Source organism: Lissotriton vulgaris, chromosome 2_2 (assembly GCF_964263255.1).
Source record: "Lissotriton vulgaris chromosome 2_2, aLisVul1.2, whole genome shotgun sequence".
Classification (NCBI taxonomy): Eukaryota; Metazoa; Chordata; class Amphibia; order Caudata; family Salamandridae; genus Lissotriton; species Lissotriton vulgaris.
In genome coordinates, this window is record NC_141688.1 from 180,118,931 (window position 1) to 180,132,833 (window position 13,903).

Sequence of the window (13,903 nt, forward strand, 5' to 3'; positions counted from 1 at the left end):
GGAGATTTTTTACCATTTTACGAAGATTTGCGTAAAGTGATTATGCAAATTCTGCCCACCCCTAATTATTAGGACAGTCCCCCACTTATTTCCTAGCCCTATGTTTAGCAGACTTAGGCAGTGCTTTATTTGCAAAAAAAGAGTGCCATTGCCTGCAGCTCTGCTCTGTAGCCCCCATGCCAGTGCAACTAAATGTCAGCACACCAAATGCCAATGCTGGTAGTCTCAAATCCACCTCATACCTTTATTATGCATAGTTAGACATCCCTTTCCTCTTTGTCTCACTCTTGCAGGTTCCTGCTTTCATCCTCTGTGATTGTTTATCTGTCCCTCCCTTCCCCTATCCTCTTGATCTGTGTGAGTTTCCCTCTCTTGCGCTCGGTAAATGTTTGAAGAGCAACAATAAGTGCCGGCTTGCAGAAATAGGTGGCAGTGCCCCCCACAGGCAACCACCGGCTCAAATTAAGCACTGGACATATGCCGTTCTTTGGACACTAGCGAGCCCTGCAGTCGCCTTCAATGCTGCAGCCCATCCACCAAACTGTGGGGTGTGTCAGATGAAGAATCATTGTGATAGCCATGAAGTCATTGCAGCGCTCTCTCCAATGTTTATGTTTTTATAAGCAAGAGCTCAAAGTCAATGTTTATTTCTGAAAAACGCACAAAAATGTCTTGACAAGCAGGACATTTTACCCAATTCAATAGAGATATTCAGCTTTTTTGTGCCTAGGACTGCGTACCCTGATGCCAAATATAGGGCAGACCTTCCGAGATGAATTAACCAGCAGCTCTTGGCAGATGGCCGGGCGGCTCAAGGTAAGTGACAGTGGTGCCGGCTGAGGCTCCACCAATGGAAATAGGGTTGTTTCCCTACCTCTAAATGGGGGAGAGGGGGCAGGGGAGTAGTATATTTACCGATTTATGGCGAATCTCCTATCCATCAAACCCTAAAAGGGCCTTCTCAAACCTCTAGCAACACCGAAGAATGATGAAAAGTGAGAAACGGTCTTGTTTGCACATTCACATGTTTACTTCTGCAATGCTTACTCGCATTCAAACCCAGTGCTTCTCTGTTTCGCGACTTGCTTGATGGAGATGCTTTCAGGAGATACAGGCTTTGCTCACAATAGGATTTCCAAAGATTATTATTGTGGACAGTGGGGCATGATTATGCTCTGTGCTTCAGTTGAGTATGTAATTATTCATAGCAGTTTGAGAAACTCTACAATCTTACAGAATGGCACAGAAATATATAGTTAGCACTTTAAATGTAAGAAAACAAGAAGACTGCAGCTTGAACATGGCAACGTGGATTATGGCTTATTATGGCAGTGCTATTCATTTTCTTAGGTCTAAATACAATGTGTTGCTGGTATTTAAAGACATTCTACCCACCTTGCTGATTTCAAATCCAAACACCTCTTCAAAATATGCAGGTTGGCTAATAAGCAGGAGGTAAAACGTCCAACTTCTACAGAAATTTGCAACTATTATTGCATAGACTGGCATTGAAGTAAAAAATTTCCTCCATGGAGTCTTGTATTTCTGTAAGGCAAAAACAAATTAAATCTGAACATTTTCACACCGTTTAAGACTCAAAACACATCTACACACCTCTTATTCTCAATGAATCAGCACTAACAGAGCAAAATGGAAATGTACTTTCTCTCCAAGGTCTTCTCAAAAACCCTTCTTATCTGCTTAACATAATACTGATATCACCAGTGCTTCTGACCTTGTACTCGGTGGGTACTAGTGCAGTTTTTCTCTTTTTTTTACCAAGACTTTTTGGTTACATATACGCTCCTTACAAATCTATCAGAGGATGCAAATTCATATAATGCGGAAACTACTCAATCTATTACTGAATTCCTACATGACTCTCGTTCCCACATGTGTGGTCAGTACAATTATCTAACAATTTTTGCAGATGTAATTATATGAATTAATTCAATTGTCCTGGATTCAACACAATGGGCCTGTATCACAATTGTTTGACTTACTCTTATAGTACCTTTGAGTTCCAGAAGTAAGTCAGAAGTGTTCCTTGGCATCCTCACAACATTAATGAGTAAGGTAGGATTAAAGCAAGCACAACAAGAGTAAATCACCTGTACTCATAAACTAATCTTAATTGGGCCGAATATTTCTTTACTAATTAGGAGGCCTTATTCTTGATCAGTTGATCCCTGCACGTACATTTGAGGCACCATGCCCTGGATCACATATTGAGAAGAGAATAGACATGATTACACAGTATACATTTTATGTTACATTGCAGTGGCATGAACCTATCATTTCATCACTTCTTTTTACTTATAGCTCTCTGATAAATTTAAATTCTGCTTTCAATGTAATGTTAATATTGATGTCAATGTAGACAATGATACTGTCCCAATATGACCTCTTAATCAACTGCAATACTTGGTCAGTCAGACTGTGCACCCTAGGCATAAGGCTACTGATAGACAGGTCACAGGTAGGGTTGGCAGGTAACCAGCAGGACAAACGCAGGAACAGGAAGAACCTGTATTAGACCACAGATAGGCATTAAAACCACAATGGTCCTGGGAGATTGGCCCCAACAAAACCCGCATGGCCGAAGGGGAGAGCGTTCTCAAAACAGCATAAAGTTAGATGCCACATTAAATTAGAAACATTCAGCCAATCAGGACACAGCTCACACAAACAGAGCAGTTATCGTGCGCTCCCCATGCAGGACATCTGGACATGTTGTCACCTGGCCCCCATTGTGCCTACGCAAGGTCGAGATCCATCTGCATTTGTCATCAGGTGGGAGGAATTTATGGCTTCATTACCAGGCTCACATTCCACTCCCAAAACAGAATCCACAAATTATTTTATGATGCTTTGGGAAATGTATAACAGACATCAAAAACTATTTAATGTGAGACAGATCACAGATTCAAACTCTGTAACTGTGCTCCTGGCCGTAGTGTTTGATTAAACCAACTGTTTCTGTTATGTAAAACACCTCTTGTCTTTGTTTTTTCAAGATAACCTTTACCGAAGTAGAATACTACATTTAGTGATTAATCTGTCTTTTTATAGCATTCGAAGACTATTTTTATGCCAATTTTAGTATTCAACATTGTTCTTTTTGGAAGGCTAGTGCATGTAGACTACTGATATGTGAGTGGTACTTCTTGAACAGTAACATAATACTAAGCAAATACTTATTTGTAATCGCATAGTCTTCATTTACAATGCAGAACATTTAGTGAATACAAACAATTTGAACACTACTGCACTTTACCCAGACTACTATTAATATTCTATTCAAGCTGCCTGCTGACTGGTACATGGCCTTACTTAATATACTATTATTATGCCTTATTTATTATACTATTGTGGTAGTATTCAATGGTGTTCTTTTTGGGAAGGCTAGTGTATGAAGACTACTGGAATTTGAGTGATACTTCTTGAACACTAACAGAATACTTCTCAAATATTTATTTGCTAATCAAATAGTCTTCATTTACAAAAAACAGAAAGATCAGTAAATATGAATACTACAGGACTGTAATGAATATTACCAGACTACTGATCACATTCTTCTATTCAAGTGTTGCATGGTGAATTGAATGATTTTGTATGCTAGATTTGAATGAATATGAGCTATTATGTGCTCTCTACTAACATATTAAAAAGATGTATGTGATAAGCATTTTAGTCCAAAACTTTGAAAGCTTAACTGAATGGTATGGCTAGGTTAATAATATTCTATCTCAATACTAACAAACAAACATGCATGTATGTGTATATATTTTCATTATTATTAGGATCCATTTAAATTATTAGAGCCTAAAATGTAGTGTAATTCTGAAAAAGATGTGTACTAGGAATAAAGTTTACAAAGTGTTTTTTTTTCTTTAATAATTTTAGGTACTCTTAAAAAACCCTAATATATTTGGCTGTTATAGTAAAGGAATACACAGTTCCACAATAAAATGACAGTTGTAGTAAAAGTATAAGTGAAGTGTTGAAACAACTTCATTTTTCAAAACCCAAGCTCTGTTCAACAACCCCTGATTAGTTCACTTACCATCCCTGTTCCTAAGAAACAAATTGCAACATCTGGCTCTCAAGTGTAAAAATATTTGTACTCACATAAAGCACACTCTGATGTCCTTCGGGCAAGTTTGCACTATATAAAACTCAACTTAAATGTTTTACTTTCAACACAAATTAAAATGTGTTCTGTGTCTCACCTGCTTCTACAATAGGTGGCTCAAATAAAAAAAATAAAGGCTTCTAAAGATGGTGTTCACATCTGCAGAGAGGTTGTAAGTATAAGTTGGAAACAGGTTGTCTTTGCAAATGTTTGATGACCGCCAAGTTAATTCTTGCACTGTGCACCTGTTGCAGTCCCTTTTCTGTTTCTTGTATCTATGTGCATTGTATCGGAGAGGAAGTGGAAGCACAGTGCCAGTGTGAACGAGATCAAGGGCTGTGTTGTCGAGCAGGTTGTGGATTCGGTGCCCTACTCACTACAGAGGGGATGGAGAAAGCATTCTTCCATCAGTTCTGTATTTTTTGGGGGGAGGGTGGAAAGTAGGGAGAAGCTGGAAGTTAGTGCGGCGCTTTGTGTGAAAAGCAGGAGCACGGGACTCAAATGCAGCCATTGATCATTTTATTTTCCAAATCAAACGTGATTACTTTAGAAGCCATCCTAGAATCATTGAATGACCATCACACTACTGTAGCAGTAATGTTCATATCATCAGACATCATCAACCTTTTGAAGTCATCAGCAAAGTTTAGAAACTTGGGAGATGATAATTGGAGGATGACTTGAAAATGAGCATCTGATGACTTCACAAGATGTGAATATTCCTGATGACTTAAGGAAAATTTGAAAGTATCTCATTACTTCACAAGGTGTGACTATTTCTGATGACTTGAGTATGATTTGAAAATGAGTATCTGATGACTTCACATGCATCAATAAAATAGTATTGTTTCTGATGATATTCAAATTATTTGTATGCATTTACATATAGATTAGGTATTTATGTATAATGTATTTATGTATGCATAATGTATTTATGTAGGCATTAAGAAAAGTAACCCAAACAATATTTCTTTATTTCTGTGAATCTCTATGCATTAAGGGGCCTATTAGGATGGCGGACGGACCTGTGTCCGTCCGCCACCCCAGAGGAGGAGGCACCTTCCGCAGGGGCAACGGCGGTCCCTCTGTGCTAATTAGGATGTGACCGCCACCCTGAGGGTCACATCCTGTATTTTTAACATTGCGGCAGGAGCTGCTTGTAGCAGCACATGCCGCAATGTTAAAATAAACATGTTTTCCTTTGCGTGCACGAAGCGGCAGGCACTGCGTGGTGCCTGCAGCTTCGTGCACGCAAAGGCAGGGAGGTACCATAGGTACCTCCCATGAGCAACCCCTACCCCCCGCCCGCAACGGGGCCCCAAAGAAAAGTCCGTATGCCTTTCCATGGCGGAATTGCCGCCGTGTAAAGGCATAGGACCGCTGACATCCTAATATGGCGGGCGGTGTCTAATAGACACCGCCAGCCATGTTAGAGCTTTTCCGCCGCAGTCGGAAAGTGACCGTGGCGGAAAAGCGGCATACAGAAAAAAGATCCCCCAGCCATCCTAATCTGGCGGGGGTCTTTTTTCAGTCCGCAGCGGAAAATCCGCATCCTCTGGGCCGGCGGTGGCTTAGGCCAGCACGGAGGATGTGGATTAACCACAATCCTAATGAGCCCCTAAGTACATTATCTGAAAGGTGTAATATGTACAGTGAGTGTGTTTAATTGAACTATAGGTAGACCATCCAAACTGTACAGTTGGCCTATTGGTCTGGCACCTCTAAGCTTCTGATAACCATTATAATGTGCTCACAGGGTTTATATTTTAGCCTACTTTATTCAAACATTTTTGGCTGTTCAGGGAAATACCTAGTACATTAATAAAGCTAAAAGGGGGAGCAATGGTGGCAATGTGATTGCGGCGTGCTAAAACAGGGCAAGAACCACTGACATATAGCTTCATCTTGGCTCAGTAGTAGTTAAATATATTGTAGGTAACTGGGAAAAATTACAGTGCGCTCATATCAGACATATAGACACCACTACCACAGAACACCTGACAAAAACTCAGCAGTGGCTTAAACTCAGTATTGGGATGTGAAGTTACGTACAGAGCAGTGCTGCAAAGTCCCACACATTTAGCGTTAGACTAACGGATTTTAGTTTGGTGCTCCGCATCTCCGCACTGAAATCCATTTTCACGCATTTATAGCACCTCAGCTGCCTGCCTGAGTGCTGCTATGTTGCACTTCCACCAGTAGGCAAAGCTTTAGCTGACAGAATGCGCTCTGCTCGCCGCTTGAGGCAGGATTGTGGGCTGGCTCAGCTCTTGGCTAGCAGCAGTAGCTACAATTTTTCACCCAATGCCACAACAATTTAAATTTCAGTAATTACATCACCTCATGGGTCTTCAGTGTGGATTTTGCTGTCCTAGTCAATAATTGACGGGCCTGGCTGCCAGTGGTGTGAGAGGACCTCAGTTTTTTTCTTTGGCTGTGCAGTTTTAGAGGGTAACCACCCGCTGCAGCATGCGCACGCACTGAGGCGTAATCATGCTGCACACTGATATGGACTGCAGCGAACGCAGGAGATTGGTGGTGCAGTATTCAGCAGCCTGGTTGTCCTGCACTGTACCAGTGCAGCTGTGATGAAGAGCAATGCTGGATGAGGTTGTCAGTGTCCTTGACCGCAGTGCTGCCTGCCCCAGACCGGGAGGCACAGTGCCAAGGGGAGGCGTCGCGACTGTCCTCGCCTGTACCGTCAAGACGCTCACTAACACAAACTAAGTGTCACTGTATTATTCTTCTCCTTGGCTTCCAAATGTAATTCAGCCTCTTGGAGTAAAAGTTACACCTGAGCGATCCGCAGCAGTCACACTGCAGTATGCACAAAATTCAGTTTAGCCACGTTTCCAATCTGGGACATTACCTTAGGGAGTGCTGATTGATGATTAAAGAATGCCTCATCCTCATGATAGTGGTCCTGTGCCATCGTCATGCAGAGATGGTTTTGCCAGGTCATTATCCCTTTTCACTATAGGTGGTGTCAATGTATTATACAAAACCATTACTTGTTGCCAGCACATAGGCCCACCAGGCACAATAATTACGTTGGTCTGGACTGCGAGTTTGTGCTGGCGGCGCTGGTTTCGCGCAGGATGTTTTTCCTATCTACACCTGCCCCCTTCAGCCCATCTGGACTTAATCGACCTGCAGGGGTGGAGGGATTTGAATTTCACCCTTACTAGTGAAGCCCCTCAGCCACGTCTTTTGTCCGTCTCTGGAGAAGAGGCGGGCTGTGACTGCATCCCTAACCTGAGTTGGGAGAGAGACATCACAGCAAAGAGGCTGCCTGTTGTGCCACCAGCCCTGAAAGAACCTCAGAGAGAACAGCTGGCCTGAGAGGGGTCAAGAGCTGTATTGTGAGAGTTACTGTTCAGCTACAAGTCCATCCATGCAGTCTCAGTGTGCAGCGATCGGGGCTATGCAGCTGTGGTTAACTTCCTCACAAGCTCTTTTTCTTCAACATTATCACTATGAGGCCCTTCTGCGACGTTACCGCTCTTCTATTTCTGGTACTTTTCAGCAGTTTTAAGGTCTTCTAAGAGTTTCTCGTTGCTCAAATAGGGGTAATTTGTAATATTTATATGTTTCCCTTGTCGTCAATGCTTAATTTTGCTCGTGCCAAAGTGTCACTCATAATCATTGAATGTCACTCATAATACACTAAAATTATGAAAATGTCACACATAGCAATGTAAAACCTTGGCAGCTATGACAGGGACATGGATAAAACTGTGTTAGCTTAATAATTGGTTAAGTGAATTAGAACTACAACCCCCAAAATGCACTTTCATTTTAATTAGGAGCTAAAAATATGCAAACTAACTTGTGAAACTTAGTCAACCTTTGACATTACTACCGCAAATGGTTTGACCTTTAAAAGTTATTTCTGCGTTTTTCAGACAATTTAATTTAAATAGTTTACATTTATATTTGTATTTTAATTCTGCAATATGTTATTAATTGAACTACATATAAAGCTGTTTGCTTTACAACGGATAATAAATGTTTCTCCTTGATGTGCCCATTCACTTTTGTAACCTACTTACATCATTATGTGGAACTCCAGTTCTTTCTGGCTTTCGTCTTTCTTCTTTTGATCATCTGTTGATGGGCATATAGCTTGTTCTGTCGGGCAGAGTTGAGTTGGACTGTTTTTGGGTTCCATTTTGTCCGACTTGGGCTGCAAACTTTCCTTCTGCACCTGTGCAGCATTTTCAATTCAAATTAAGAGCGCCAACATGGAACCCCGGCCCAGTAGTAGATGTGGCGCAGACCCGGGAGGAGGGAGGCAACAGTAACAACTTGGTCTACACCGGAAATTGCAGAGCATATAATGACCCATCAGCAACAGTTTCAGGCTTGGTGCATTGAATAACAAAGGATAGAGGCCCCACGTTACCCTGGTCCGCTTATCCCCAAAATAGAAAGTGTGGGATCCTTACTGAGAGGTAGGTGCAGCAACAAATCAGACTGCTTTTGAGACTCTAATAATCTCAAGGCCCCTAATAACTGCTCCACTTGGAAAGCGTATAGACAAATTAAATACAACCAAACAGGTGACTAAAGAAAATAGGAGGGGGTTACCGAAACACTGTTAATTCGCAATCCTGACGAGCGTGAAGTTAAAAAATTCTCTAATACCTCACGGCCTAGAAAATCTGATAGAAAACCCTGGTGCTTTGGAATTCCTGCAAGCCTAAGACATCATCTTAGCCCAAGAAACTTGGAGCACAGCTCCTTACAAAATTATAGGTTTTTCGGGCACCACGAACCAGTAATAAAATTGGCAAAATTTGGACACCCAAAGGGCGGTTTGTCCTCGTATTTTTCAACCAAATTAGACAAGTCATTAGAAAAACTCCCTATAGGGACGCATTGGGTTCTCGTATCTAAGCTGTAGGAGCATATGAATGAGGGGGCTCCAACAATACTAATACTACTAAACATCTACATTCACCCAAGTGAGGAGACAAAGGATGAGCATATGAATATGTTGTTTAAGATAATAAAAACATTACAAAGGCTGTATTGTCAGGCATAGTTTAACATCTCAGTTGACTTTAAAATCAAAACTGAACAAAAAGGGCCTCAATTTTAGACGACAATTTGAAACACTAGGAGAAATTCACCTTAACGGAAACACAAAAGAGGATTCACCAGCTGCAACAACCTTTTTAGGTGGGACCAAAAGATCAACCATTGATAAAGCGGTGCACAGACATAATATCGAGTCCAAAATATCATTTGGACATAATATCGAGTTTTAAATATCGATTGGACAAAATATCGCCAGGACAGAATATAGATATCAAAAATATTGTTTTTAAGGTAAATGATGTAATATCGACTGTTAAAAATATAGATAGTTAAAATATTTAAGTATATAATATAGATTGTTAAAAATATCGATTTTTAATAATATCTAATTTTGTATAGTGTTTTTTATGTTGTAATACGTGTGAAAAGTGTGTATTTATGTTATAATTCATTTTAATTAATGAATTTTGTTTTTATAATTTTTGCGTAATTTAATTCTGTAGCGGGTCGTGGATTTATAGGGGAATAGGGTGGGAAGTAATTTAATTATTGGTATTAATTTTTAACTAATTGTTAATACATTTATATTTGTTAATTAATTACATTTTAATTGGTAATTAATTCTAATTAATTGATTAATTGGTAATTATGTACATTTTACTAATTTATTTTCTGTAGCGGGTTGTGGGTTTATAGGGGAATTGGGTGGGTAGTAATTTAATTATAATTAATTAAATAAGTAAAATTATTTATTGGTATTTATTTAGAATTAATTATTATTTAAGTTGTTATGGGTAATTAATAAAATTATAATTGCCAATTAATTTAATTTAATTGATTAATTGCTAATTATGTTAATTTTAATAATTTATTTTCTGTAGCGGGTTGTGGGTTTATAGGGAAATAGTGTGGGAAGTAATGAATTTATAATTAATTAAATAATTAAATTTATTTAATTGTATTTAATTCGAATTAATTTTTAATTAATTTTAAATTATTGAATAATTAATTGTTAATTTGTAATTAATTTGTATTAATAGGTAACTAATTGTAAAAATTATTGTTAATTAGTAATTTTAATACATTGATTATTCTATTATATTAAATTGGTAAGTAGTTTTAAATAATTTGTTATCGATATTGATTTGTAATTTTTTAAATAATATATGAAGTATTTACTTTCCCTAATGTTGTATTCTCTGGAGTGGGAATAGTAATTTTAACCCTTACGCTATCCAAAGCTTTACCTACTGTTGCACTCTTTGGAGTGGGAATAGTAATTTTGACCCCTACGCTATCCAACACTTTCCCTACTGTTGCACCCACTGGAGTGGGAATAGTAAATGTAACCTCTACGCTATCCAACGCTTTCCCAACTGTTACACCCACTGGAGTGGGAATAGTAAATTTTACCTCTATGCTATCCAATGCTTCCCTACTTTTGCACCCACTGGAGTGGGAATAGTAATTTTAACCCCTACGCTATCCAACGCTTTCCCTACTGTTGCACTCTTTGGAGTGGGTATAATAATTTTTACCCTTACGCTATCCAACGCTTTCCCTACTGTTGCACTCACTGGAGTGGGAATAGTAATCTTTACCCCTACGCTATCCAACGCTTTCCCTACTGTTGCACCCAATGGAGTGGGAATAGTAAATGTAACCTCTACGCTATCCAACGCTTTCCCAACTATTACACCCACTGGAGTGGGAATAGTAAATTTCACCTCTATGCTATCCAATGCTTCCCTACTTTTGCACCCACTGGAGTGGGAATAGTAATTTTAACCCCTACGCTATCCAACGCTTTCCCTACTGTTGCACTCTTTGGAGTGGGAATAATAATTGTTACCCTTACGCTATCCAACGCTTTCCCTACTGTTGCACTCACTGGAGTGGGAATAGTAATCTTTACCCCTACGCTATCCAACGCTTTCCCTACTGTTGCACCCACTGGAGTGGGAATAATAAATTTTACCTCTGCGCTATCCAACGCTTTCCCTACTGTTGCACCCACTGGAGTGGGAATAGTAAATTTTACTACTACGTTATCCAGCGCTTTCTCTACTGTTGCACCCACTGAAGTGGGAATAGTTATTTTTACCCCTACGCTATCCAATGCTTTCCCTACTGTTGCACCCACTGGAGTGGGAATAGTAAATTTTACCTGTACGCTATCCAACGCTTTCCCTACTGTTGCACCCACTGGAGTGGGAATAGTAAATTTTACTTCTACGCTATCCAACACTTTCCCTACTGTTGCACCCACTGGAGTGGGAATAGTAATTTTAACCCCTACGCTATCCAACGCTTTCCCTACTGTTGCACTGTTGGAGTGGTAATAGAAATGTTTACCCTTACGCTATCCAACGCTTTCCCTACTGTTGCACCCACTGGAGTGGGAATAGTAATTTTAACCCCTACGCTATCCAACGCTTTCCCTACTGTTGCACTCTTTGGAGTGGTAATAGTAATTTTTACCCTTACTCTATCCAACGCTTTCCCTACTGTTGCACCCACTGGAGTGGGAATATTAATTTTTACCCCTACGCTATCCAACGCTTTCCCTACTGTTGCACCCACTGGAGTTGGAATAGTAATTTTAACCCCTACGCTATACAACGCTTTCCCTACGTTTGCACTCTTTGGAGTGGGAATAGTAATTTTTACACTTCTGCTATTGTACGTTAACAATATTGGATATTATTTAATTATATTTTGTGATTATATATATATATATGTTTTAACAAATATGAATTAAAAATGTTTTTTTTATAACTTTCATTAATTATTTAAATATTATAAGTTAATTTAAGTATTTTTAAGTATATTTTAGTACTTAATTTATAATATTAATTTAATTTAACATTGTTTTTAATAAAGTCGATATTTTTATAAACTATATTTTAGTAAACGATATTTTTAACTCGATATTTTTGTACTTACCTGTTTGTAGATAGAAACTCGATATTCTGTCTGTCGATATTTTTTCAACGATATTTTTGATGGTCGATATTCTGTCCCTCGATATTATGTCAGTGATCCGATCAAACCTTAGTGAGTGAAACTGTAGCGTGACGGACACAATAATTCCAAATCGTGTCACGCATAGAGAGCGATCACATGCCACAATCTTTGCAATTGGAGCAATTTACAGCCAGGCTGACAGCAATTAAAAATCTACCCTCAACGCCACATGCCTACAACTTAAAACGATTGAATTGGCGAGAATCGGGCATCGAGAAGGTAATGGCTGAAGTATATCGCAGAGCGGGCACGAGTAGAGGAAGCCTAGAGGAATCAGGGATTTCAGAGACAACACAAACAGGGAACGTGAGAGATTAAGTGCTTGGGAAAATCTAGTGGGAGCCCTAATGGAAAGCTTCGCGGACAACAAGAGGAAACATCCCTCTAAGTGTCTCAGGAAGCACATTTGGACAAGCAGTCACCATCCCTGGTTCACCCATGAATTACAAAAACAGAAAAGCCAAATAGTGTGTAAAATAAGCACTGTCTCAAACTAGCTAAAAATGGGGGAAAACCAGACAGAAGTGAGCTTAAAAAATCAAGAAAGCTATATAAGAAAAACTGTTGAATAGCCAAAACCAGATACCTAGTTGCAATATGGAATAAATATCTTCTGGCAAGTAAACATCGGAATGGAAAACACTTCCGGTATCAGATAAATTCACTGACACTTGGGAAAAATAGACATCAAAATGCAGGAATAAATGAAGATACATGGGTAGCACACATAATGAGTATGTACAAAGAACCAAAGCCTAAATCAACAACAGTCAGTCAAACAGCAAAAAAGGCTTGCAGCAACGAAAAAAGGAAATTCCCCCAGGGGTCATCAACTTGAAAACAACACAAAAACTCAGATGAATTAACGGAAGTAATCGAATGAATAAAAATAATAAAGAAATTTAAATTAGAGAACGTGCCAGGCCCCAATGGAATCCCCAATGCCCTATGTTAGGGGAGACGCCTCATATTGGACCCATTACTTTACTCCATTCTTCGATGAGTTGTTCATTACAAATGGAATCCCAGAATCATGGAGGGGAAGCATCATCCAGCCAATTCTCTAAGGGGGAAACTCAACAAAGCCGATAAATTACAGATTGATTGCTTTAATTGACATTGAAGCTAAATTATATGCAAGATGCTTGTTACCCCATTGAAAAAATGGTCAGACAATGACAACCTCATCCCAAGATCTCAAACAGGGTTTCAGGCCAGAGCAGGCACGCTAACAAACCTGACGGCTCTAACATTGCTAGCCTAAAAAAACAAATTTAAGAACACCCGCTTATTTGCTTGTTTTGTGGACCTTAAGCAAGCTTTCGACAGTGTGCCCCATAAATGTTTATGGGAAAAATTGGACAGATGGGGCATCCCAACAAAGTTATTAAATGCCATCAGAGAACTATATTCATGTACATGGAGTCAGGTAAAGTTAGGTGATGGCCAGTGGATAACAAAGAAAATATACACCCAGAATGGTCTGAAACAGGGGTGCATGTTAGCTCCAAACTTTTCAATCTGTACATATCTGATCTTGAAGACGCTCTTCTGGTAACCAATAGTCATCTCCCATTGATAGCCAATGAGGAAATCCAGTGCCTTCAGTACGCCGACGACCTAGTACTAGTAAGCCAAACTCCAATCGGCTTACAACGAGAAATGAGCGCTTTAGCCAAATATTTGTCTACACAAGGG

The 13,903-nt window shown here is 39.5% G+C and overlaps 1 protein-coding gene across 1 annotated transcript in view; it reads right to left on the bottom strand.

Moving 5' to 3' along the window:
* Nucleotides 1-13,903, bottom strand: part of SLC17A6 (solute carrier family 17 member 6) — a 404,282-nt gene that overhangs the window by 130,068 nt on the left and 260,311 nt on the right. Inside the window, exon 8 of the mRNA XM_086959494.1 lies at nt 1,396-1,545. Coding sequence (XP_086815620.1) covers nt 1,396-1,545 — 150 coding nt within the window. The remainder of the gene's footprint in view (nt 1-1,395; nt 1,546-13,903) is intronic.